The 26,129-nt window shown below is 58.6% G+C and overlaps 1 protein-coding gene across 2 annotated transcripts; it reads right to left on the bottom strand.

Moving 5' to 3' along the window:
- Nucleotides 1–717: 717 nt before the first annotated feature.
- On the bottom strand, nt 718–24,963 carry GABBR1 (gamma-aminobutyric acid type B receptor subunit 1). Of its 2 annotated transcripts, XM_081094064.1 has the most exons (23): nt 24,783–24,963; nt 24,408–24,504; nt 23,740–23,943; nt 22,852–23,037; nt 21,658–21,678; nt 20,336–20,496; nt 17,265–17,399; nt 16,779–16,949; nt 15,669–15,770; nt 15,300–15,365; nt 14,687–14,878; nt 8,750–8,992; nt 8,134–8,197; nt 6,434–6,511; nt 5,183–5,333; nt 4,663–4,795; nt 3,741–3,857; nt 3,560–3,667; nt 3,180–3,273; nt 2,592–2,719; nt 2,016–2,144; nt 1,724–1,867; nt 718–1,277 (listed from the first exon to the last, which is right to left on the bottom strand). In XM_081094064.1, the coding sequence occupies exons 2-23, from the start codon at nt 24,502–24,504 to the stop codon at nt 1,104–1,106; spliced, it is 2,898 nt and encodes a 965-aa protein (XP_080950190.1). In that variant the 5' UTR covers nt 24,783–24,963; the 3' UTR covers nt 718–1,103. The 2 variants fall into 2 exon arrangements, with proteins under 2 accessions (XP_080950190.1, XP_080950191.1); XM_081094065.1 differs by lacking the exon at nt 24,783–24,963 and having other exon boundaries at nt 24,408–24,697.
- Nucleotides 24,964–26,129: the final 1,166 nt, after the last annotated feature.

The raw sequence follows: 26,129 nt of genomic DNA on the forward strand, positions 1-26,129 counted from the left end.
AAAAAAAATCAGTGCCAAAGGGAGAGAAGCTGAGCTTCAAAAAAGCACTTCTGTAGAGCACTCGCGATCTTGCTCCCTGGCATATGTTGACAGTTTGACTCAAATAAACTTATAAAGTCTCAAAACCTCCCCACAGGAATTATTATAAAAGAATTACTATGAAAGTCCTAGGCAAGTTTGTTTTTTCCATTGACCACCCGCTACTTCCTTTCATTCGGATAGCAAGTCCAAACACCCAGAGCCCTTAGCCAGACTTCTGAGGTGCGAGGACTTGTCTCCCAGCGGGCATCACCTCGCTGTTGCTACCCCTCAGTCCTAGGAATGGTCCTTGCAGGTCAGCTCCCAATGCGTGTCCCTCTGTGAGAGCAGCGGCCCTGGCCAGCATTTACCCAGCATCTCCGTGGCCAGGGCTATCTGATGCACAAGGGCCCTTCACCTGCTGCTGGAGAAGGGCGTCATGCTGCCAGCAGGGGGGCTGGCGAGGGAAGGTGGTCACCACTGTCTTCACAAATGAGCGCTTAGCGGGTAGCATGGGCTGCAGTTCTGCGTGAGGTGGAATCTACACTCAACCGCTGATGTCCTTGCAGGAATCTCAGCCCTAATCGTGTTGGGCTGTGCCCTGCTGAGCCCTCAGAGGCGGAACAGACACCTCTTCACGCCCTGCCGGCGCCAAGAAGCCCCAGGCCGGCGGAAGGCGCACACTCTGCTCACAGTGGGGACAGGTGCTCACTGGTTTATTGAGACTCAGGGGGGTCGTCCCCGAGACACACATGTGCAGGGACACACCCGCTCCCCATGGCCCATCGATCCAGGTCAGCAGCCAGGGATGCTGCCTTGGTCAGAATTCTCACCAACTACCCACTGGAAGCAGCTCCCAAACCTGCCCACGCTGCTTCTCCTTAATCACCCCAGAACATAGCCCGGGGAGACTCCCCGAGGGGGCAGGAAGGGAGAGGGTGTGGTGAGGCTGAGGGGAGAGATGACGGCATCATATGGACGAACCAGGACAGCAAGGTCTGTGCCCAGGGGGCTGTATTTACAGGAGGGTGGGAGCCTGGCTTCTCCACTTCCCTCCCTTACGGGCCTGTCCTCCCCACACCCGCTCACTTGTAAAGCAAATGGACTCGACTCCCATCACAGCTCAGCCGGTCGGGGAGCTCAGGGGGGCCCCTGGGCAGGCCCCCAGAGGGGCCCGGGGGTGTGGGAGGGGGGCGCCGTGCGCGGAGCTGCTGCCGAGACTGGAGCTGGCGGCGCAGTTCGGAGACACGCTCCTCTTTCTGGAGGAAGATAGGTGGGAGCCGGGAGTCAGGGGTTGGGGGGGTGGGGGCAGAGGGAAATGGATAGAGGATAGAGGGCGGGCGGACAAAAGAAATTAAAATGAGAAACTGAGAAGTAAAGCCCAAAGGCCAAACTGGGGCACCATGAGGACAAAATCAGGCAGGAGAGAAGGGGGAGGGGAGGGCAGCGCAGCGTCCAATCAGATCCCCTCGCCCAGTCTGAGCACCTGTCACTGCGTGGCCCCTGGGCCCGTCCACCCCCTTTAGAGGAGGCTGTGCGGAGGGCTCCGGGCCGGCAGAGCCCCCTGCTCGGCAGAGCCCTTCCTCCCCTGGGTCTCAGGGCAGGGAGTCCTCTCGCTGGGGCCTCCCTCCCCGCCTCCCGCCTCCCGCACTCCTGGGCCTCACACCTCCCCGCCTCCCGCCTCCCGCACTCCTGGGCCTCACACCTCGGCGATGATCTTCTCCAGCTCCCGGTTCTCCTTCTCCAGCAGCCGGGACTTCTCTTCCTCGTGGTTGTTGGTCGAGGACCCCGTCTTCATGGTGTCCTGAGCCTCCGACTGCCATTCCCCTCGGGTGATCAGCCTGCGCATCTGGGGGCGGGTGTGGGGCGCGGGAGGGCCAAGCAAAGACCGTGAGCTACCGGCTGGGGGTGGGGGGGGGGGGGACCGGAAGGAAGGGAGGGGAGGGGAGGCGGCAGGGAGCGGTCTGGGAGGGGCTGGTGGGAGACAGCGAGCTCACCTTGGGCACAAACAGCACCACCAGCGTGATGTAGGAGGAGAAGACGATGGCGAGAGAGGCGAAGGCGAAGGCTGCGTCCTGCTGGCTGGACAGGATCATGGTGACCGGCGCGGTGATGAGGCACAGGACCTGGGGGCGGGCAGGGCGTCTCAGGGGACGGCCCGAGCCAGGCTGCCCCTCCCCCAGGAGAGTCTGCGCTCAGGCTCCTGGTGGCCTTCCCATTGAAAAGGACTCGCACTCGCGCACACAGACTGCCCCAAAGCAGCCCCTCCAGTCCCGTCCCGCAAGGCCGAGCCCTGAGCTCAGACACCCCTGGGGTCCCCCAGAGCACACCTGCGGGAACCTAGCCTCCGTCTCCCCTGTGAGCCAGAGGCAGGGCCGGGCTTCCGGTCCCTCCCCACCGGCGGGGCAGTCACACCCACCCCTCCAGCGAATGTGCACACGGACATGGACAGGCGGGGCCTTGTGCATGTCGGGTGCTCCACAGCCCCGAGGCGTCACAGCACCCGTCACTCCACCCGGGGTCCCCATCCTCCCAGGCCGCCCCTTGGGCCCATGCCAAGCGCCGGAGCTCACCGCCACATTGTAGATGGCCATGCCCACCGCCCGGTGGTCATTGATCTTCTCGGTGGACACACTCTTGGTCTCATAAGCAAGAAAGATACCCAACAGCAGCAGCAGCCCCTTGTAGCCATAGAAAATGCCTGCGACAGCGGCGGGGGTCACTGGGCAGAAGCCTCGCGCCCCAGCTCCGAGCTCCCCGTGAACAGGGAGCCCCTCCCCGCCACCCTCACCTGCCCACCTTCCCGGCCTGGGTGCCAGGTCACAGGGGAAGGTGATGGTCATGACCCTTACCCTCCGGCTGGGAACCCAGCTTTGCATACTGAGGAGTCTGCCGTTTGTGGCCACAGAGGAGTGAGCTGAAGGCGGAGGGACTGAAGCCCGCGGGCAGCCGGTGACGGAAGACGGAGCCCATCCCCAGGGCCCTCCCTCCCCGGGGCAGGGGGGCACAGCTCTGCCGCGGCCCTTCCTCAGACCCTACGCTCCTCCCAGCGACACCGCTGCCCCCTCTCAGGGCAGTCCAAGACAGAAGGTCATAAACTGGGCTGCCGTCCCTCCAAGCCCCGCCCACACCCCCACCTCCACACCCCACCCCCCACACACCGAGCCACGTGTTCATCTTGCGGGAGCTGCAGTGCTCCAGCTGCGGCAGGATGGACACATCGATGTCTTCCTTCGGCTCCTCCTTGGCGAAAGTCTAAAGGAGATGAGGCCGCAGGAAAACGGGTGTCATCCTATGCCCCCCCCCCCCAACTCTGCTGGTGCCTGACTCCCAGCTCTGCCCCGTTTCCTACGAGACCCCAGTGCTGAGGCCAAATCCCACTCTAGGCCTGGACAGGCCCCCCACACCTTAGGGATGGCTACCCTCCCCACGACCCGGGGAGCGCACAGCCCTCCTGGCGCCGCTGCCCCGCTCCAGATGAGCCCTGGGCCTAGCAGCTCAGCCTGCAGCCCTGACGCTCGGCCACCTGACCCCGCGGTACCTCGATGGTCCGGTGTAAGGGGTCCACGATCTGCCACACGGCGAGAGTGAGGAGGTCCGTGCCCACCAGCAGGCCCACCGTGGCATACAGCTTCCAGGGCTCCAGGGTCTGGCGGGTGAGCACAGGACAGGGTCACCCCTGGGCCTGGCAGCCAGGCACAGGGGAGGACGCCAGCACTCACCTTCCTCCACTCCTTCTTCTCCTCCTTCTTGGTGAAGACCGTGTGGACCCACCAGATCTTGGTGAACATGGAGCCGTAGCCCAGACTGAAGCCCAGGCCGAGGAGCCAGAGGCGGGCCTGGAAGGAGAGGGCGCTGGGGCTGCAGGGAGGCAGCCTGGGGGGGGGGGGGGCACCAGGGAGAGTGGAGGAAGGGGCTCCCTACCTTCAGCAAACCCCTCCCATCCATCGTCCACTCTGCCACGAGGGGATCTTCCTAAAACCTCTGGTCTAATGCCAGTCACTTCTGACTGCTCCCCAGGCCTCCGCTCTGGCCTGTGACACTGCCCTGCCACCCTTTACTCCTCCAGCTGACAAACCGAGCCCCTCAATATTCAAACACCGCTCCTCTGCGTGTCCACAGCAGCCTGCACCCCGCTGCCTCCTCCCCCTGGAAGCGGCCTGCCGGTGGCCTGGGTGCAGGTGAGCAGACCCCTGTGCACAGCGTGGGCCGGAGACAGGCACCAGGCAGAGGAGAGGGGAGAGTAAGGTGGGCAGGGAACACGGGGTGTTTCCTACCAGCACAACACAGAACCAGAGATGCTGTGGGCAGCAGCCCTTCCCCACAGCGCCAGGCTCCTCCCTGCACTGCATCCCGAGGGCCAACCCGTGTAGCAGGGCTGCCTCCCCAGTCCCGGCTGTGGGTCCAGATCTTTGTCGTCATCCTTCCCATCCCCCAAGGCTCCACAGGAAATCCAGTTCCTGTTCTCAGCCCCCAAGCCGAGACAAGCCACGGCTGTCCCTCCGTGGGGACCCTGCTTTTGTCTTCAGGACCCTGGCAGCCTTGGAGCCCACACTGAACTGACAGGCGAGCTCCAGAACGAACGCACCTGGAGGCACAGGACAGGTGGGAAGAAGGCAGGGCCGGAGGGGAGCTGCGCCTCACCTGGCAGACAAAGGGGAACTGGTTTCTCCCGATGTGGTACCCGTCCAGCCCCAGGGGGAAGACAGCAGCCAAGGCCAGCGAGCAGCCCACAGCCGTCAGGTTGTTCAGGGTGGGCTGTGAGTTCTGGATGTAGCTGGAGCCCAGGCGGGAGCAAGGGAGAGGAAAGCAGAATCAGCCTCTTCTGAAGGGAGGTCAGTCTCCAAAGGCCACAGGACAAGGAAGACAGGCCTGGGCGGGCAGCAGAGCTGGGAGAAAGCCGACTGGCCTGGCTGCTGCAGGGCTGGGAGGGCCTCCCGCCCAGACCAGCTCACCCCACCCCGAGCCCTGCCCGCCTGCCCGGCCCCTAAGCTGCAGGGACGGGAACTCTCTGGCTTCACCTTCCGCGCAGTGACCCAGGGGAGCGGTAGGTCAGTGAAAACTGACACATGGCCGCAGTGACACAGGTGTGACTCTCTCCCTTCAATGATCACCATCTTGGAGAGGCAGACAGGACAGCAAAAACGTCAGAAGATACACTTACCGGACGTGGGAGTTGTAGATGTTAAAAGACAGACAGACAACAGCTAGGACAATGCCCAAGCTGGAGAGAACCGAGACGGAGATAAAGAGTTTCTGTGACAGGAAGCGGAATGTCTTGATTACCAGGGTCTGGTCAGCAGGAGGAGACCCTCCTACAGGGGGAGGAGGGAGAGAGGGAAAGAAGGAGGAAGGAGGACCCAGGGAGGCAGGTGGACGGGGAGGCAGCGGCAGCTGCAGGCGGACAGCGCTGCGGGCCCGGCTCTCAGGCGCCAGCAGACATGCGCTCCGAGGGGCGGCTGCGCTGTCCACAGGCTGGCAGAGCCGGGCCTCATAGCCTTTTCTCTTACTGTTTGTCCCGTTTTCCTGTGTTTCTTGTAGGAAAGGGAAATGGGAAGGGAAAGGGGGGATAGCTGAGAAAATGATGAGGTTTCTTACAACTCAAATCAAAAGCTTTATGATTGTAGAATCATAAAGCTAAGAGCCTCCAAGCATCTGGTCTGGCCTCTTAGCTCCAGGAAAGAGGAAAAAGCTGGCCTGTGACTATTAGCCCTGGCTGGGGTATCCCCAAAGGTGTTTCCAGTATCGAGAGGAAGCTTAAATTTGTCAGAGTTCACAGGGGAAAAAAGCTAATTTCAATGTGTAGCCTGGGAAAGGTGTAATTCAGGCCATGCAGCATTTATAGCCCGGGGCCTGCCCTACATCCCAGGAAGTAGCAGTGGGGGGCCTCCTGGGGTGGCAGGCAGGCCCCCTTGCTGTGCCTCCGCCGTCCTCACGATGCCCACCTTTGGTATCTTCCCCACTTCCTACTATTTTAGCCACCAAGCCCTCAGAGAACACCGCTTACTGTCGTCTTTAACAGGTACACTCCAGCAAACAACACTCATCTCTCCTGTAGTTTAAGCAACTGCTTTCTTGACAAATAAAGAGGCAATTCCAGGCCTGGTACATCAAGGCATCAGACATCGGGGAGACCCGAATGGGTGCCCGTCTCCCGCACCTGCCTGCCCCTGCCTCCAACCCCCGGTGACTGTTTCTAATAGCGCGTGCTACCAACTGCCTATTCCCCCTCACGATACACCAGCCTCCTCTGCCCAGATCTTGGACATTCTATTCCCTTTCTCTTCACCCAATCCTGGTCCACCCCCCGGAGCATTTCAACCTCATGGCACCTGCCACCCACCTTCATTCAAGTGCACGACGCTGCTCACGATTGTTCAGGGGATTGAAGGAAAACATACGTAGGACCACTTACCAATCCACTTATCTGTTTTCGACCAGGAGAGGTCATCCTTGGTGCTGTCATAGTAGCCGATCTTCTTGTAGCTGCCACCTGGCAGACAACAGGAGCGCCGTGGGGTGGGGAAGACTACTCCCGGCACTCCCAGCCTTCCACTTCCCTAAGGCGGCTTTCTGTGGTTGCAACCAATTCCCTTCACCCGCGCCCTGAAGAGACTTGGAAGGGCCTGAGCGGTCACGTGGATGAGCAACCTGACGTAAAGGCAGTGTAAACGGTCCCACAAACCAATATCTGTAGGTGGGAAGCCACCATTCATCGCACAGCCCACCTCTCATAGCAAGATCTCTCTCCCTGTGGGTCCAGCTTTAAAGCGTTACACATGTTTATCCTCCCTCTCGTGACAGAATCATGGCATCTGTTTTCCCAGTGGCTTCCACTTTCGTTTTATAAATTCCTCCCTTGTTGGTTGGCTTGGGTTCTAATTCCACAGATAAGTTGTACCTGCCTCTCAAAGTGCCGCCGAGTGCAACTCAGTCACTCCTAAGGTTCTATTCCAGACTGTCCTAGTTACCCTGCTCTCCCATCAAAGGCTGACTCGCGCCCCCTTCCCCATGGCCGCCGGCCATTCCCGCTCCTCCTGGTACAAAGAAGCTCTGAGAGAATGTGGGAGCCAGGAAGAAACTTTTCACAGGGAGCCAAGGAACGGCTCTCCCGGCCATGCTGAGAGGCCGAGCTGGGAGAGGTTGGAAAATTAACTCATGGGAGTTTTGCAAATACATAAGTGGGCCAAGCTATAAGAAAACATGACCTGGAAAAACCAAACTACACATACTAAAAAAAAAAAATTAAGAATGTTTACTTATGCCCTAGCCAGTTTGGCTCAGTGGATAGAGCATCAGCCTGCAGATCTAAGGGTCCTGGGTTCGAGTCCGGTTAAGGGCACATACCTTGGTGGCAAGCTCTTCCCCAGCCCAGGCCCTGGTCAGGGCTCGTGCAGGAGGCAACCAATCAATGTGTTTCTCTCACACTAATGTGTCTCTCTGTCTTTCCCTCTCTCTTCCACTCTCCATAAAAAAAATGGAAAAATATCCTCAGGTGAGGATTAACAACAAAAAAGAATGTTTACTTATGTATGTAGGAAGAAAATTCTATAAGTTCCCTTTAAAAACAATAGGTTTCTGCCCTGGCCAGTTGCTCAGTGGTTAGAGCATCGGCCCTTGGACCAAAGGTTCATGGGTTTGATTTCTGGTTCAATGGAGGCGTGCAGGAGGCAACCAATCAATGTTTGACCCTCGCATCGCTGTCTCTCTCTCTCGCTCTTTCTCTCTCTAAAAACCAATTTTAAAAATATGCTCATGAAATTAACGCTGAAAAAAAAATAGCGTTTCCTAGATTCAGCTTAATCCTTGAGTCCATGGGTATGCAAATGACAGGTCAACTTCTCACCCCAAGCCAACAAAGGGAAACTCCTGAAATCAGAACGGAAGCCGACGTGGAAACAGCGCACACCCCCTGAAGAACACGACCACTGCAGCTCAGAGACACTCACCCACACACAAGCTGCTTTCACTATTACTGTTACTAGTATTAGTTAAAAGCTTGACAAACAGTTAAAAGAGAAGGTAGAGAGGCACCAAGGCCATCTTGTGATGTCTCCTGGTTTCCTAGCCCAGCCCACCTGCCCCTCGCTTCCCCGCCCCCGCCCCCAGGCTCACCCTGGAGCTGCTCAATAAGCGTCCATGCCATCCGAGAGCCGCTGGCATCAAACACCACGTGGCCCTGAGGGAGAGGAACAGGCAGAGGCACAAGGATGATAAAAGCAAGTGTGAGAGATCTCGGGACTCAGGCTTTGAATCCTGGTGTTTTTGAAGCTAATTGAGGTTCTGAATGAATTCTATTTATGGCATTTGCCTGCATATAGGACATACCCCAGATACCCATACCCTGGATTTCAGAAACATTATTCTTTTGAGAAGCTTCACCATGAGATCTGGATGGAAGAATCCCCACAGAGCACCAGGAGCCTGGCTTCTGGGTGTGGGGCCTGAGCAGGTCGCTGAGTCCCTGGGTGGTTTCCCCACTTTAATGGAATAAGCAAATGACCTCTTTCCTCTTTCAAAGCCCTATCGTTCTTATCTGACAGACATATCTGGGCTGAAAGGAATGAGGGGAGGGCTGAAGCAATGGGACGGCCTTCCCCCTTCTAGTCTCAGGTGGGTTTGGGGTCCCTACTCCTTGGACTGAGACCAGCTGCTGCAGGGGGGCAGCCGAGAGGCGGCGTTTCCAGAGGGGCTCCCAGGAGCACGCGTGTGGGGGGCCACTGGCACTCACGGAGACGCCCTCGAAGGACGAGGAGTTCATCGCCCGGTAGATCTGGTCGGTGATGGTCTGGTTGTTGTAGTTGAAGTCTTCCAGGCGCACGCCCGCGCGGCCACCCCCTCCCGAGGTCTTGTTCAGGGCCAGGGCCAAGGCCCAGATGGCATCGTAAGCCAGCGGGGCCTCCTGGAAGCCCCCCGTCTCCTCGGGGTGTCTTTTCAGTCTCTTGGTCAGTTTTTCCACAAATTCCTGGGATGTCTAGGGAGGAAGGGGTTGGAGGATGGGAGGCCGGGGTAACACCGCTTCTGGTTCCTCCATCTCGACTTGAAGAGATGGTTTACGTTCACGTTGTCAGGTCGAGCAAATGTATACATAAAACCTTGAGCTACACCCGTGTCTGTTTTACACCTGAAGCCACTAGACTAGGGCAGGGAGCAGCTGGGACCAACACCTTCATGTGCACAGCTGCTCAGAACGACACACAGAGCTGACACCGCACGATAAATGGTGAAGGTTAGAATGTGGAGGGCAAAGCAAGAGAATGGCTGTGCTCTCAGCTCCAACCTTCCCAACAGAGCTCCCCGGCCACACAGCCCCTCCGACGCCCAAAGCCCCAGCGGCGGAGGCATCCAGCTTCCTCACGCGGCCTGTCCCAGGGCGCCTTCTCAGGGCCGGACTCCTGCCCCGCAGTCTTGCAGTTCACGGACTCGCAGACATCCCCTAAGCTTCAAGGTCTATTATTCAACCCCTACCCACACCCTTCCAGCCCTCTTTTTCTTGGAAATCTTTTTCCAAGAAAGCTAAGTAACAGAATGACAGTTCTTTTACCTCTGTTGTGAAATGGGTCAGAAACCTGAGTTTCCATACCTGGCAGTCACTTAGCTAGATGACCAGAGGTGAATTCCCGTAGGGTTTGGAGATGGCTTCCACATAAAGGAGAAAATCACACCTGCCCTTCCCTACCTCCTAAAACCACACTCAGTGGTGACTTCTGAGCAAGACACAGGTTCCAGGGGTGGGCAAACTTTTTGACTCCAGGGCCACAATGGGTTCTTAAACTGGACCGGAGGGCCGGAACAAAAGCATGGATGGAGTGTTTGTGTGAACTAACATAAATTCAAAGTAAACATCATTACATAAAAGGGTACGGTCTTTTTTTTTTTTTTAGTTTTACTCATTTCAAACGGGCCAGATCCGGCCCGCGGGCCGTAGTTTGCCCACCCCAGTAAGAGGTGTGAAGGAGGCAGCTGATCGATGTTTCTCTCTCATCGATATTTCTAACTCTCTACCCCCCTCCTTTCCTCTCTGTAAAAAATCAATAAAATATATTTTAAAAAAAAAGTCTTCATTCCCCATGCGGTGCCCACTTTTCTTTCTATTCAACTTTCTGGACACAAAGGAGTAGAAAGGCCAGGCAGTGTGGTGCAGTGGGAACAGCCTGGCTTTGCAGACAGACAGGCTGGCTCTCCTGCCCTTGAGGACAGGACCAGGCGCCACCCCTCTCTCCTTCCTCAGAACCCAGCACTGTGCCCTCCCAGATGGATGTCCACTGAATTAGGGCACTGAAAACGCTCTGTATGATTTCATGAGGGGTGTGTGTGCATGAAATACAGAATGCACAACTCCAAGAGTGAGCCCTCATAAAACTATGGACTTTGGGTGAAAACGATGTGTCAATGTAGGTGCATCAGTGACCACTCGGGCATGCTGACAGTGAGGGTTCCACGTGTGAGGGCAGGGACATGTGGAAAATCTCTGCTCCTGCCACTAATCTTGCTGTGAACTTGAGCTGCTTTAAGAAATAAAGTTAGGCCCTAGCTGGTTTGGCTCGGTAGATAGAGCGTCGGCCTGCGGACTGAAGGGTCTTAGGTTTGAGTCCAGTCAAGGGCACATGTCCAGGTTTTGGGCTTGATCCCTAGTAGAGGACATGCAAGAGACGGCCGATCAATGATTCTCTCACATCACTGATGTTTCTATCTTTCTCTCCCTCTCCCTTCCTCTTTGAAATCAATAAAAATATATTTTTCTAAAAAAGATACTGCTCAGTGAATAGCTTTAAAAGAAAAAGTATTTGTTGCCCAGCTGGTGTGGCTCAGTGGTTGAGCATCGACCTGTGAACCAGGAGGTCAGGGTTCGATTACTGGTCAGGGCACATGCCCTGGTTGTGGGCTCGATCCCTAGTAGGGGACGTGCAAAAGGCAGCCAATCAATGATTCTCTGTCATGGTTGATGTTTCTCTCTCTCTCCCTCTCCCTTCCACTCTGAAATCAATAAAAATATTTTCTTTAAAAAACTATAAAAAAATAATACCTAAGACTAAAAGCTCAATTTTCCTCACTCCCTAACACTTCTCAGCACATAAGATTGAATCCTTAAAATCACCTTAGACTCCTTCAAATCACCAAATTTCTTAATTCTTTTGTTGAAATGTGTCATTATTCCCATGCATTCCTACACAGAGCACTGTTAATAGTAATAACAATAGCTAACGTTTACATTGTCTGTAACAGGCACCTTCCTAAGGTACATGTGTCACTTACTTAGCCTTTAAATGAGGTGTGGCCCTTTTAGAAATAAGGAAACTGGCACAGAAAAGTTCAGCTGCCTGAAGGTGCACGGCTAGTGCGTGGCAGCAGGACCCACAGCCGGCGCCTGTGCCGAGTCCCTGAGCCCTGTGCTGCCCGGGCGCCCAGGCCTCGCAGAGCGCCGCTGAGAGGACGACAGCGGCTGAGGCTTTTAAAAATAATTGTAATTGATTTTTCAGAGCGAGCAAGAGAGAGAAACATCAACTGCTGTTCCACTTGTATATGCGTCCTTGGATGCTTCTTCCTGTGCCCTGAGCGGAGATGAACCCACAGCCTACGTATCGGGACAAGCTCCAACCTGTCCTTCTGCCTCCAGGTCTATCCAATCTGCAGTTCACAGTAATCACTATGTCAGAAAGTCACCCCAACAGGCGGGGACTCCCCCCGCTCTGCATGCTGTGCCCCTGCCCAAGCCCTGGCCCCCTCGCCCCACCCCCACCCCCCACTGGCTCGCCGCTGCTGGCACCCCTGAGCCCACATAACTAGTTACCAGAAACAGCCCCTCTTGGGCCAGCAAAGGTATGGCTGCCACTTTTCAAATAAAAATGTTACTAGGCAGCTCAAGGAAAACAGAACAAAAGTTCCATAACGCATAGAAATTAGTGAAGTAACCAAGTGCAAATTTATGAAACTAATTTTCTAACAGCCCTGTCTGGCAGTTTCTATATGTAAGAGTGGATGCTCAACAGTGACCTAAAATGCATATAATGAGATAAGTTTTATTTTGTATTTTCTCCAGATCTGATGGCACCTCTATCGCTGTCAGAATTTACTCATTTAGCCCCAGCCTCTTTGGCTCAGTGGATAAAGCCTCCACCCACAGATTGAAGGGTCCCGGGTTCAATTTCTGTCAAGGGCGTGTACCTCAGTTGCAGGCTCGATCCCCGGCCCGGGTCAGGGTGGGTGAGGGAGACAACCAATCAACGTGTCTCTCTCACATCGATGTTTCTCTCTCTGTGTCTCCCCACATCCCTTCCACTCTCAGTAAAAATCAATGGAAAAATATCCTCAGGTGAGGGTTAACAACAACAAAAAATTTACTCATTTTACTCACAATCTTGCTCCCACCGCCTACTTGCCCCTCTAGCCCAGAGCCATCACCATTCTCCAGAACCGCTCTCACCCACCGCGCACGGCTGGCTCCGAAGCCGGGGCTTCTCGGTGCCGCACGACTGGCCTTTGCAGCAGGATAGCTCTTTGTTGCAGGGGACTGTCTGGCACATGGTAGGGTGTTTTGGAAGCATCCCTGGCTTGTCCACTAGACAGCAGTTGTGACAACCAAAATCACCCCTAGATATTGCAACCTCTGGTTGAAAACCACATCTCTAACCAATGGTACTCAAAATACGTCCCCACGCCAGAAGCATCAACACCCCGGGGATTTGTCAGAGGTGTAAATCCGGCAGCCTGCCCAGACCTCCGGAACAGAAACTTCCAAGGGAAGAGGCCGATAATCTGCATGCTAACCAGTTTCCAGGTGGTTCTGGGAGCTCGTTTCAGGACTGTTCACCTAGATTCAAGGCCACCCACTCGACTCCTTTTCTAAGTCGCCGTGACTCTGGGCCCCGAAGACCAACCCTTGCTTCTGATCCACCTGCCTTGTCCATTTAACTCGCCTATAATCCCCTCCCTAGTCAGGCATTACGGCTGCTTCTCCCCTGGCGCTGCGGGCTGCGGAGCAGGCCTGCTGTCCCTACAGCCCTGGGAGCTCGAAGGCAGGCAGCACCTTTCTCTGGAGAACAAGAGAAAGAAGACCTCCATCCAATGGACAACGCACCAGTCAAGTGACCTTTCAGAATTTTTCCAGGGAACTTTTCAACCAAGATGCCTTACACACAGAATCCCTCAGACTGTCCCAGGACAGTGTCCATAGCAGAGTCCACACGACAACTGGCCCTTCAGCACAATCCACGGCCAGAATAAACTTCTCGAATCTTCTTTCGCTCTCACTCAAAAAGAGTGTTAGCCAATCAAAGTAGGAATTTTTTAGTCAGACTTCCTGGTTCCCTGGAAGGTGATGGGGACACGGGTTTGGAGCGAGCCTGCCCACCAACAGTTACATGACCTGAGACAAGTATGTCACTACCCTCTGTGAGCCTCAGTTTCTTGGCCTATAAAATGGAAATGAAAAACTAACATCAGAGTACTGCCGTGAGGATCACTAAAATTATGTATCAAGCTCCTGGTTTACTACACAAAAGCAATTACTACCAGAACTTTGTTTTAATGAGATATTTGGGGGTTTTATAACCATTAACTCACCCTCAGCTTGCTGCCCAAAGCAGGCATTCCAGACCTGGGATCGCCCTGGGCACAATAAGCAGACACTTAGGTAGTCCTATCCAGCTCACCCAAGACTCTGTATTCCTTATGCTGTAGTGCCTTGCCCTGGCTGGTGTGGCTCAGTGGACAGAGCGTTGGCCTGCGGACTAAAGGATCCCGGGTTCAATTCCAGTCAAGGGCACATGCCTGGAATCCCCAGTAAGGGATGTGCAGGAGGCAGCTGATCAATGATTCTCTCTCATCATTGATGTTTCCATCTCTCTCTCCCCCTCTCCCTTCCTCTCTGAAATAAGTAAAATTAAAAAAAAAAAAAAAAAAGATGTAGTGACTCTTGTCCTCACACCCTCACCTGTGGCCCTCACCTGCAGGGTTGGGGCTAAGTGACTTCAAAAGTCCCCTTTGCACCTGCAATTCTAGGAGGATTATCCAGAGCAGCACCAGGAGCACTGCTAATTGAGCACCAGCTGGAAAAAGCTTTGAAGTCACCAAGAAAATAAACTATATTCACGCCTAGAATGGTGCTCCTTAGAGGTGTGCTTGCATGTGCAACACCTGTTATTATTAACACCTCTCCCTCATCTCACTTCTTTTTTTTTTCTTTTAAATATATTTCATTGATTTTTTTACAGAGAAGAAGGGAGAGGGATAGAAAGTCAGAAACATCGATGAGAGATTGATCAGCTGCCTCCTGCACGCCCCCCAGTGGGGACGTGCCCACAACCAAGGCACATGCCCTTGACCGGAATCAAACCCGGGACCCTTGAGTCTGCAGGCCGACGCTCCATCCACTGAGCCAAACCGGTTCAGTCCTCATCTCATTTCTTGCCAACAACTCGTTTCCATGGTAACAGCCCTTCCACTCATCAGACCACCCTCATTGAACCACCCCACTGCCTCTCTTTCTTGCCCAAGGAAGTCAGAGCAGAAGTGGAATCCAGAGGAAACGATATAAACAAGTTCAAGGTGGGCACAGGCGCCCTGCGCCCCTGTATCTCCAAACTCCACACCTGCTCCCCTCCCCTTCAAGGCTCCCTCGGGGCTCCCCACCTGCCCAGGTCCGGCCGCTAAGTCCCCACACTCTCACCATGTTGGAAATGCTGCGGGTGTTGGCAGGGTTCAGCATGACAATCTCAGTGGTGATGTGGCCCTCCACCGCCTCGGTCATCTCGTCCACTGTGCAGTTGATGGACGGGTCATAGGTCTTGAACCAATTGTCCGCGTACCAGCCAATGAGGAACCACACATACTTCTTCCCGAAGAGCCGCTCCTTGTACACCTGGATGCAGAGGAGGAGGGCTGGGTCTGTCACTGTTTTCTGGTCCTATCTCGTATGTCACTATCCAGCCTCTGGGGAATCAGAGAAGGGCCGAGAAATGAAGAGAGAAATCTACAGGTTTGGGGCGGGGAGTAGGAGAGGCTCGCCTCCTCCTCCTAAGCTCCTCCCAGTCTCTGGCATCTCCCAGCCCGTAGGAAGGACTGGAGCTACAGACCCCCCCCCCCCCCCCCCGAAACAGGAAGTGGTGGAAAAATGAGAGCTGGAGAGTGTCATGTGTGTGAGAAGCCAAAAATGGAGTCAGAGCCAACCGCCGGGGACATCACGTGAACCATCACCTCAGACCATCTGCTGTCAACTTCAGCAGAGCCATGCCCAGGGCCAGAGCCCGCCCAGGCCCTCCCTCTCCAGACTCCAACTCCACCTCACAGAACACTTTGCGGGCTTCAGTCTCATAGAAAAGTCCCACGATGATGCGGGCGTCCTGGCGCTGCAGGAAGGAGGGAGAAACAGAGTTCTGAGCGGGTGAGTGTCACCTGGAGCGTGGAGACAAGCTTCCAGGAGAGGCTCCCGTCTCACAGAACCGAGGTGAGGTGCCTGACGGAGGCGTCAGCCAAGGCCCGGGGGCACCTATTGCAATCTCTACGTGTATCAAATCCACATGCTGGGCACCTTAGGCTCACACCCGTCAATGTCAGCTACATCTCAATGTAAAAACAAAAACCCAACATCCCCCCACCCGGTTCTTCTCACCAACCCAAACTGTGCCCCTGGCCATTCTCGGCCACCCCACCTTCAGGTTCTTGACGGGCACAGCTGGGTCTGAGAAGAAACTCTGGCGGAAAGTAATCTCAATTCCAGCCTCCTTCACGCGCTCCTCCAGATCATCCAGAGTCTTCAGCAGGAATGAGAACAGAAACACAGGTGCACAGGAGGTGAAGACCAGAGATCTGGCTGGGATCCCACACCCCACAGGGAACAGCGTGTGAACCTTCCCCGCCAACATCCTCTGCCCTGGGCGGGAGTGGTCAGAGGACGGCCCCTGGAGCCTCAGGAGGGATCTTCCAAGCAAGGAGGTGCACAGCGAGCCCCCCTGCACCTCTGTGTCTGACAGATCACCCCACTCCGCCCTCTCACCACTGACAGCAAACATGGGGGAAGGAAACAGGAGCCATAAAAGACAAGGCAGGGCCTGGACAGGCGGGACGATGTCAACCTCAAGAGGCACGTGAGCAGACAGTCAAAGGACAGAAAGGAGCGTCCTGAATCACTAAGAGATGGGGGTGGCGGGGGGGGGGAGGGGGGTAAAGGGCCATGAAAGTGAGAGTAAAGAGAGGATTCAAAGAACATAATAACGGAGAAGAAACCGACTGTCTTCTCTCCCTCAGAGCTCCCCTCCACTCCACCTGGCCTCGTCAGCATCCCTGAGTCAGCTACCTGACCCATGTTCATACTTCTCTCTCTGTCCCTGTCTCCATCCTTCTCTCCCTCCCTCTCCCTCACTGTGCCTGTGCCATCTTCATAGCTCCACCCTCTGCTCCCATTCACACACACACACCAGCCCTTGGAGTGCGCGGACCCTGCTGCCTCCCAGGGTTCCTACCGCACATGTTCTCCTTATTATGTCCCGACTTTGGAATGAACCTACTTTGGTAGAACGGGGTCACTTGGGGACTACCTGTCTGGGGAACAAGGCATCAAAGGGGGGAGCCCTAAAACCACAAAGTTGAAGGATCCTGAAAATTCAAGGTGCTCATTCCTCTGGCATAGAAAGTACATGCATTCAACCCCCGGGAATGTGTTCTCTTGTGATAAAGAATCCAGGTCTCTCCCAGAATGAGTCCCAGGTCACCCCTTTCCGCCCGGAGCTGGAGCAGGCGCCCGCTGCCCAGTAACCCCTCACCGATGTGAAGACTTCGGTGGTCTGCTGGATGGTGGCGATCTTCTTCCAGCCCCACTTCTCAAAAAGCTTCACACGCGTAGGATTGTGCAAGGTGGCTGACGGGTGAGTTCGAAAGAACGTAGGGAAGCGCTGCCGGTTCGACAGGGCTGGTGAGCTGGAGCCATAGGAAAGCTACGAGGGACAGGAATAGGGCGACAGGGACGTCATTCAACAGGGACGTCATCCATGGGCTCCGCCAACAGCTGCCCAGAGCGTCTCCAACCCTGCCCACTCTCTCCAAGCACCTCTGCCCCGCCCTAGGAATGCCATGGTCAAAGGCCTGCACACCCTCACCGTCTGACGCCAGCGCCTTCTAGTGGCTGCGGAGGGTCAGGCCTGGTGCTAGGAGGCCGATTAGTTCAGGTCTGCAAAGGGCTCTGAATCTTGGAAGCCATCCTCTCAAATACACCCAAAAAAACGGCTGGCCTCTGGCCCGCCCCCACTCACCACAATGAGATTCCACATCCTGGCGGCCTCTGCCACCAGCGTGGAGACGGAGCTGCAGCCCGGCATGAGGATGATCTTGATGGGGTCGTTGTAGAGCAGCTCATACAGGTACTTGGTGGCCTGGCCTGGGTCACACTAAATGGGGGGAGACCGTGAGGGTTGGCTCCCCTAGCATCCTCCATCCCTGTAACTCCTACTCCATTTCCCCCCAAAACCGAGTTACTTCCCCCAACTACCCACTCCTCTGCTGAAACCCTTTTGTCATTATTGCCATGTTCTTCTCCCTCTGAGCGGAGTCTCCTATCTTCTCGGTTTCCCTCACCCGTTAAATAGCTGCCTTCCAGCGGCTGCTTACCTATACCCTCCTCCACCTGCAGTGCCATGTCCAAACCCCTTCCCTCCTCCAGCTCACCCAGACCCTGGCCACCTTCCCTCCAGCACTCCTGCTTCCTACCACGTTTCTACGCTCCAAACATGTATGCGTAGAAGAGTCCGAAGGAATATGAATAAACTCTCCCCGCGTCCCAGGCAGCCTCCTCAAAGCCATTTTATGAAAATCCCTCCCTCACATCTGCAAACTCCCTCTCTCCACCTTCCTTTTTCCTCCCTCTTCTCTTCACTGGGCTAGTGACACAGAGAGCAGAAGCAGGCGCACTGGGGGGCCAGCTCAGCATCCAGCCCTCCTGCTGGGCCTGACCTTTCATGGGTCCATCGGAAAAAGACACACTCGGGGCAGCCATGGGGGAAGAAACAAAGAGGAGGAAGAACTGGGGAGAATAAATAGAATGACTCTCAAGCAACGAGATGACTTTTAGGGGTGCCTGAGGAGGGGCATGGGGATGGGGAAGTAAGCACGCAGAAAGCCTGCAAAGAAAAGAACGCAGGGGGGGCCTCTCTGCCCGCTGCCTCCTGCTGACAGATGACCTTTCAAAAGCTGCTGGAGCCCCAGGGAAGCCAGTGGGGAGGCAGGCCAGAGGGACACAGACTGGAGGCTCAGGGGACAGAGGAGGGTGAAATGGGGAGCAAGGTGCAAGGAAATAAAGGCCCCCTAAAGCTTGCTCACTCCCCACTGAGGCCTGACCTCGGGGACACTGTGGGAGCTGCAGGGCGGGGGGTGGGGTGGGGGGCTGGCAGAGTCTGAAGCGCCACCTGCCCCCATGCCAAGGGCAGTGCTCAGTGTCCACTCAGTGGCTGATTTTTGAAGCAGCTTCTTCCCTCCCACTGGGTCTCCCAGGAGCTGTCACTCCTGCCCCTGCCCCAGCCTCCCCATGCCCCTCCCCGTCTGAAGGAAGGTGGTTAGGAACGAGGACATACAACACGGAAGATACATACAAAGAGGGCGACGCGTGCTCCTCAATGTCTCTTCCTTGGTGCCCACATCCCTCCCTGCTGCTTCTCACACCCTCTCCCTTCCACACCCAAAGCAGCCCGCAGGCTTCCTCCCAGCACACCTCCCACCCAGCTCCTCTGCTCTGCTCTTGCCAGGACCCAGATACACCCGTGTGTCTGCCTGTCCATCTCCCCCTGCTGCCTCTGCTACTTTCTCCTCCACCTCCCTTCTCTCAGGTCTCCCCACCTCCAGGGCCTCAGCTGGTCTGGTGGATGCATCTGCACTCCCCGTGCGCCCTACCATAAAGCCCACACCCACCCTTCCTGGGCTCCCACCGCCCACAGCAAAGTGCTTCTCTTGTCCTCCGAAGCTGGGCCTTCCCATCAGCTGACCCTCTTCCCGCCCTGCGGCTCCCAGTCCAACACGCACTCTCTCCCTGTGCCCTGTTGCTCTTCCCACGCACATCGGGGCTTCGCTGCACAGGCCCCGCAAGGGCAGGGTTTCTTGGTAAAAATGCAGGTCCTTGGGTTCATCCCTAACCCAGGAGTTAGACTGCACATTGAGCCGCGCCCTGTGGTGATCCTTACGGATACTGAAGTTGGAGGGTCACTGTCAGAGGACCTCAGGTTCTGGCTCCAAGCTGCGGACAGCCCTTGCGCTCTCCCCACTCTGCCCTCCTCGCTCACTTACCTGTGCCTGGGTGTAGATTACGGCAGGAACAGAAACCCTCAGCACACCCCAGGGCGAGGTCGCCAACCCTCCCCTCTGGGCTCTGTCTCACTCCCGGCACAGGTCAGAGATCAGTGTGAGCCGCCAAGCTTCCCTCCTCCCCGGGCCACAGCCGTTGAGTCTCTGAGGGCCACCCCTACCACACCTGGACCCAGATTTCCTTCCCTTCCCTGCTCCCTCTCCTCACCTCTTACCCCACATCCCCTTTCCCGGCTCACATCTTAGAGCCACATGCTGTGAAGCTGTGAAGACTAGCTCCAGACCCAAGCTCCCAGGACCTGCCAGCTCTCCCTGCCCCGCCTCCTCCCTGCCCCCCGCTCAGGCCGCCCCCCACCCCCTGCCAGCCCCTGTGTGCTGCTGTGCCCTGCTCCCCAGCCCCCCACCCCCGCCACTGCGGGGGCTCCCTTGTGGGCCTCTAATCCAGTTCATTCTCCCAGCGCCTCTGACCACCAATGAGCCTTCCCAGCCACACATTCCTCAGCCCCGCAGCCCGGGAGTCCTGCACGGCGGGCTTGGAGGAAGTCAGATGGGACTCACAGCGACCCTTCTGGGTTTTGTGATAATGGAACACCAGAGCCCAAGTCCCTCAAAATGTTCTTCGTTTGGTTCCTATTCCTTCCAGCTCCGACCTGATGCCAAGATGGACCTTGCTTCCGGGGTAAATGTGAGCCCCATCCAGTTCCTACCTCTGACGACCCCCCCCCCGCCCCCCCCCCGCCCATCCCAGGGTCAGCTCACTCCCCAGAGGACCTGGATCAGCTGGTCCCCTAAATCCGTCCAGCTTCCCCAAGCCCAAGCACGTCCGTGGGTCTCTGGGAGCAGAAGGGTCTGCCTTGCAACAGGGCTAACTACTGTGAACCCCTAAACCCTCATCCTGAACCCCCAGCCCCCGGGACTCCCACGCCGCTGCACTCCCAGCCCTTCTCTTGCTGGTCACGTGGGAGGGGTCGGCCCGGAACCAAGTGGTCGGGACTGAGGCCCCCAGACCCCTGCCCCCCAGGCCCGGGGCTACCTGGCTGTCGTGGTGGATGAGCTTGAGCTCATAGTCCGGCAGGATGTCCCTGCGGCTGTTCACGTCCTCCAGCGCCATCTCCACGGCCGGCTGGCAGGCCTGGCCCCCGGGCCAGCCCCCGCTCATGGGAAACAGCGCCCCGATGTACACTGCGCGCCGTTCTGCGGAGGGGCGCGGGGGGACCCGCGGATGAGGCCGCGGGAGGTGGGGCGAGTGGGAGGCCCACACCGCCGGAGCCACCCCCACCGCCATCGCCACCAGGAGCGGCAGCGGCCACCGAGCCCGGGGAGAGGCGCCCCCCGGACCCATGGCGGGGAGGGGGCGGCAGGCAGCGGCTGGGGAGCGCGCTCAGGGGGGACCCTGGTCCTGGGGAGGGCTGCGGAGGGGGTGCCGCGGAGGCGCCTCCATCCCTGGCTGCGTGGGGCGGAGGGGACTAGGGCCTCGGGGAGGCAGGGAAGATGGGCTCCCCACGCCCCCGGCTCCAGCTCCGCTCCCGCCGCCGCCGACTCTCCTCGCGGACTGACTGACCGACCGACCCGGGCGGGGGGGACGCGGCTGGGAGGGGCTCTGACGTCACGGAGCTGGGGGCGGGGGGGGGGGTGAGGTGGGAAGAAGGGGGCGGGGAAGGAGGCGGGCTCTGCGAACGGAAGGACCCCGGAGCGGAGGGGGGGCCGGAGGGAGAAGGAGACCCCCTGGGAGGAGGAAACGGACGTGGGGACGTGGGGGGCAGGAAAGAGGGGAGCAGCGTGCCGTGCAGGAGGGCGGAGGGTGCCGGGAGGCAGGAGCGCGGAGGGGAGGGGAGGGGAGGAGGGAAGGAGGGGGTTGGAAGGGGCCGGCCACAGAGTGGGGGTGCTGGGAGCCTGTGGGGGAGGGGAGGGAGCGCGCCGGGAAGAAACGAGACAGTGGCGGCGGGGGTGGGGAGGGAAGGAGGGGGAGGGGGAGGGGGAGGGGGGGAAGGCCGTGAAGGTGCCGGGAGGCGCCGAGATGCGGGGAGGGGGTTGGGGAGGCCGGGCGGGCGTCCTCAGGTGAATCCCGGGGAAGGGCGGGCAGGGCAGGGCAGGAAGGTGCTGGGACCGGGGAGCCGAGGAGGACGGGACGGGTCTCCGCGCCCCCTGCCGGGCGGCGCAGTCTGGGAGGAGGCGGCGCCCGGGAGGTGCAGCCAAGCGGGAGGCGGCCGCGCAGAAAACCGGGACTGGAGGCGGGACCCGGTAGGCGACGAGGGGCTGCGGACGGTGGGGGCGGGGGAGGACCCGGATCCCGTCCCGGCAGAAGCCGCCGGCCGCGGGTGGGGGGCGGGGTGGGCGCGTGGGGTTTCCTCTCACCTGAGTGCGGCGGTCGGGTCACTGGCAGCGGGAGAGACGGGATCAGAGAAGAGTTACCACGGGCGCCCGGCTTCCCCGGCCTCACCCCCAGCCCCCCACACCTGTCCGGGCCGGGGGCGGGGAGCGGGAGCCCGCCTCTCAGGGGAGGTGCCTGGGGAGGAGAGCGAGGCGGACTGTGGGTCAGGACTTGGGCTTTTTTTATTTTTCGTAGGACGACAGAATTTGAGACAGAAATGCCTACAGCTAAGACATGGGCAGATCCTGATTGGTGGAGCCTAAATATTATAAATTGTGGGGGTCTCTCTTTAAGAGAAAACAATTACAAATACAGTTGCTTTTAAGCCATTGCTGTTAAAATATCCTATGCATTTTACAAAACACCTATGGCCATGCGGACACATTGTTAGAGCACAAGGATCCCGAAGCTTGCCTCATTCGCTTCGTGGTTAATCCAGCCTCGGGGACTCCTACTTGCCAGAATGGAATGACAAACTGCAAGCAGAATAATGGAGTGAGAACCTGAGGATCCGAAAAGAGTCGAAAGTGTAGGGGAAGCGAAGGTGTGCCTGCCCGCCAGGGAGGAGGCTGCGGGGGAGGTGGGATGCGGGGAGGCCTGCAGGCCTGGGCGGGGAAGGGCTAGGAGGGTGCCCGGAGCGAGGGCGGGAGGCTGTCTGGGCCGGGCAGAGGCTCCTCCTTGTGCTCTGACAGTTCTGCCCCCAGTTTTAAGCCTTTTTAATTTTATCCTGATAACTTTCCACCCAGATATTCTTCCCAATCTTACCAACTTCTCTAAGTATGACATGATTTATTTCTGAGTCTGTACAATAATCCAGTTATGCAATAAATGGGGAGGGGTTGGTTCTAGACGAGGTTTATGCATAGAAAGTTCAAAGTTTAGAAAAAGGGACTGGAGCTAGGAAAACTGGGGTATTTAAACCTTAAGGAGGGTGATGGAGGGTGAGGCTCACAATGGAGAAGAGAAAAGGTGAGGCCAAGCACTGGGAGCAGGAGACAGAAGAGGAAGGTGCATAAAGGAAGCTCCACCCAACTCCGGCTCCCGGGGAGCGGCTGCTGCGGGAGGGGCCGGCACCCGTGGGTGAGGAAGAAGCTGGGCCTCGGCCTCGGCCTCCCCAGAGCCCTCCTTCCCCCCACCCACTCCCAGCTCAGGCGGCAGGCAGGCAGCGGCCCCCTCACCCTGGCAGTGGGGCTTGGGGCTGCTCCACTGGCCCTGACTACACGTGCTGCGGGACACCCCCGCCAGGTGGAAGTCAGGGTCACACCGAAAATCCACCCGGGCTCCGTCCAGGGCTGGGAGGTCCCCGCCCGTCAGGTACACCTTCCCATTTTCCAGCATCAAATAAGACTTGGAGCAGATTCGGACTGTGGAGAGACATGAACAGAGGCAGGGTGAAAAGGCTCCTGCCCTTAGAGAGCAGGCGGTTGAGCTGTGGATTGGGGCCCACAGGCATCGCACAGTGCAGGAAATCAGCGCAAAAGGGATCGGTCTCCGGCTTCCAGGCCCCCCTTCGCCCTGAAGCACCCACACATTCCCAGGGAGAAAAGGAAGAAGCACTGCCACGTAGGGACCCAAGGTGGAGCTATAAGCACGGAAAATGCGCTCTTCAGTGGGCGGTTCTGGCTGCGCGATGGGAGGAGGCAGGTGACTTTAGATGCAATCACATTTGCCTTTCGTGTTTTACCTGCTTGTATTCATGCTAGACGGGACTCTGTTTCTTGGGGGTGCAGTCTCTGCATTAGAGACAGGTATTCGGAAATGTGATAAATCATTTTAGAATGTTTTTGCATAATCTGCCACTAATAGTCCTTGAAGAGAATAAACTCACAAGATGAGTAATCAGGTTATGGGATCAATGTGCGGTGGCCTGGGGGAGGAAAGGTGACCGGCACGGCGCAGGCTGCTAGCCGCTGCCTCTCACTGCGCACAGCAAGTCCCTCCTGCAGCGCAAGTGTTTGTGAACTAGTTGCACGAGTCCAGGTGCCGGCTCACCCACGGTAACGCTAGAGTCGGAGGCAGGAAGAGGAATGGTCTTGACCAATGAGGGGCACTGGGAGGCTACTCACCACAGCGGCTGGGGGTGTCCATCTCTGTCCAGGAGCCGTTGGCCAGGCACTTGCGGACCTTGGGCCCCACCACCTCGCGCTCTCCGCGGCACACGTACTCAATCTCGTAGTCCACGGGCAGGAAGCTGATAGCCTTCACCTGGTCCCGAGTCAGGCCCCGGTACCTGATGCCCCCTTCCCAGGGCGGGTGTATGATCTGGCAACCTGAGGGGAGTGGAGGGTTGGGGGGGAGGCGAGTCAGCCGCGGGGTGGAGAGGCTAGGGCGCGGTCCCCGGGCCGGGAGGACGGGGATGGGGGTGGAGGCGGGAGGGAGAGGGTACCCCGCAGAACTCTGCTCATAGAACCCAGAAGTGGGGAGGGAAGGAGCCGGTCGGTAAGGAGAAAAGTAACGGAGAGATCGTGGGGGTGTGATGTGCGAGTGAGCCGGGAGGACATCTAGTTGAATCAGGATGTGAGAAGCTCTCACGAGGCCACCTGGGAGGGCTGGGAGGACCAGGAAAGGGCAGGGCTGGGTGGCGACGGGGGCCGGAGCGGGCGGAGCTGAGGCCTCGCGCGGGTCGCAGGGAGGGGCCCAGCGGGCGACCGGGTGGCCGAAGGGCAGCGGGAGTACAGGGGGGCAGGCTGGCGGGGCCGGAACGAAGACCCCGAGGGCTGGGGGTGGGGTGCACCTTCCGCGCTGGCGTTGGGGGTCTGCGCCCCGCCCGCGTCCTGCGGGCCGAGGAAGAGCGGCGCCAGCAGCAGCAGCAGCAGCGGCGGCGGCGGCATCTGAGCGAGAGGCGGCGGCGTGAGCCCCGCGGGGCCGGCACTGCGCGCCGGGCCGGCCTCCCCGTAGCCTCCGGGCTCCGACCCGCTGCGCCGGGAACGGGAGGCTCCCCGCGAGGAGGCGGGGGCGGAGCTGGTGGCCAGGGGCGAGGGGAGGACGCCGTCCCACCGCCCGCAGCCCCCGCGCCGGGCCTCCGCCCTCGCGGGGCTCCACCTCCCCGCCCCCGCCCCGCCCCGCGCGCCCGGCCCCGGCGGCCTCCCCGCCCCGGCCCGGCTCTTACCTCGGCGGCGGCCCAGCTCCCCCGCGGTCCCCGCCTCAAGGCCCCAGCCCGGCCGCTCCTCCCCGCTCCCCTCGTCTGTCCCCGCCCTTCCTCTTCTCCACCTTCCCCTCCTCCCGACCCTCCGGCCCTGGAACCCGGGCGCCGCCGGCCTGGCTCTCGGCCTCTTCTTGTTCCCGACCCCACCCCCGTTTCCCCGCGGCGGCGGCCGTGGGAGCGGGGAGCCCGGAGCGAAGGAGGCGGCGCCAGGGACCGGGAAAGCTCGGGCGGAGGGAAGAGGGAGGGCTCGGAGGGAGGGAGGCCGGGCGGAGGGAAGAGAGGGGAGAGCGGCGAGGGCCCTCCCACTGCCCGACCGGGACCGGCGCCCCGCCCCGCCCCGCCCCCCCCCCCCCCCCGGGGAGGCGCGCGCCTGGCGGGCCCTGCGCGCGGGAGCGGGGCTGGCGCGGAGCCGGGGAGCCGGGCCGCGGAGAAGGTGGTGCCCAAAGGGAGGCAGCTCGGGCTGGGTGAGGAGAGAGCCAAGGGCCTGCAGGCGCCGGGCGGAGGGGAGGGAACGAAGACGTCTGGGTCCGGCGGCGGAGCGGGCGCGAGGGGGCGGGGACTGAGAGCCGGGCCATTCGGGCCGCAGTGCTGCTCGGACTGGAAGCCAAAGACGGGAGGGGGCTACCAGGGGAGGGAGGAGGCAGCAGGAGGTTCTTAAAAAGCAAAGACAAGAGTCTGCGGAGGAGGGCCGCAGCCCGAATCATTTCTGGGTCCCGCGGGGCCATCGGTGCTTCCCGGCGGAGGAACCGCCGGCCGCTCGGGAGCAGAGGAGCCGCGCCTCGGGGGCCCTGCGCGGGGCTGGGGAGAGGATTCGGCGTCGGATGGGCCCGCGAGGGGCGGGAACCAAGCACTGTGCGGCCCATCAGCGCCCAGGGCTCAAGCTTCACGTTTTTCATAACCAACATTTCATGATGACCACGTCCCTGTGCGGCTCTGCAACCATCGGTAATGTCGCCTAACTCCATACGTACCACTGTCAGAGCCACCCGCGGCCCTGCTGTAACAGGAAGGGAGATGGAAAAACGTAATTTGTAGTAAAATAACACGCACAGTATTCTGCTGTGTGAGTGCTGAGGCCTGACTGGAAGCGGCGGGAGTGGAGCTCCGTGGAGTGGGGGTGGCGCTGCTGCCCGCCCACGGGAGCCGCCGCCTGCCCCCTCGGTGCCCAGATGTGAGAGGTGGTGAGCACTCCCAGCGGCCTCCTCCCCTACATTCACACGCAGCTGTAATTGCATTCCTAGAAAGTTCACTGTGTATTAAAACCGGTTTTTTAACCGTATTAAATTTTAGACTCAGATAATTAAACAGTTT

Source organism: Myotis nattereri (assembly GCF_964212035.1).
Source record: "Myotis nattereri genome assembly, chromosome: 6".
In the NCBI taxonomy this organism is placed as follows: Eukaryota; Metazoa; Chordata; class Mammalia; order Chiroptera; family Vespertilionidae; genus Myotis; species Myotis nattereri.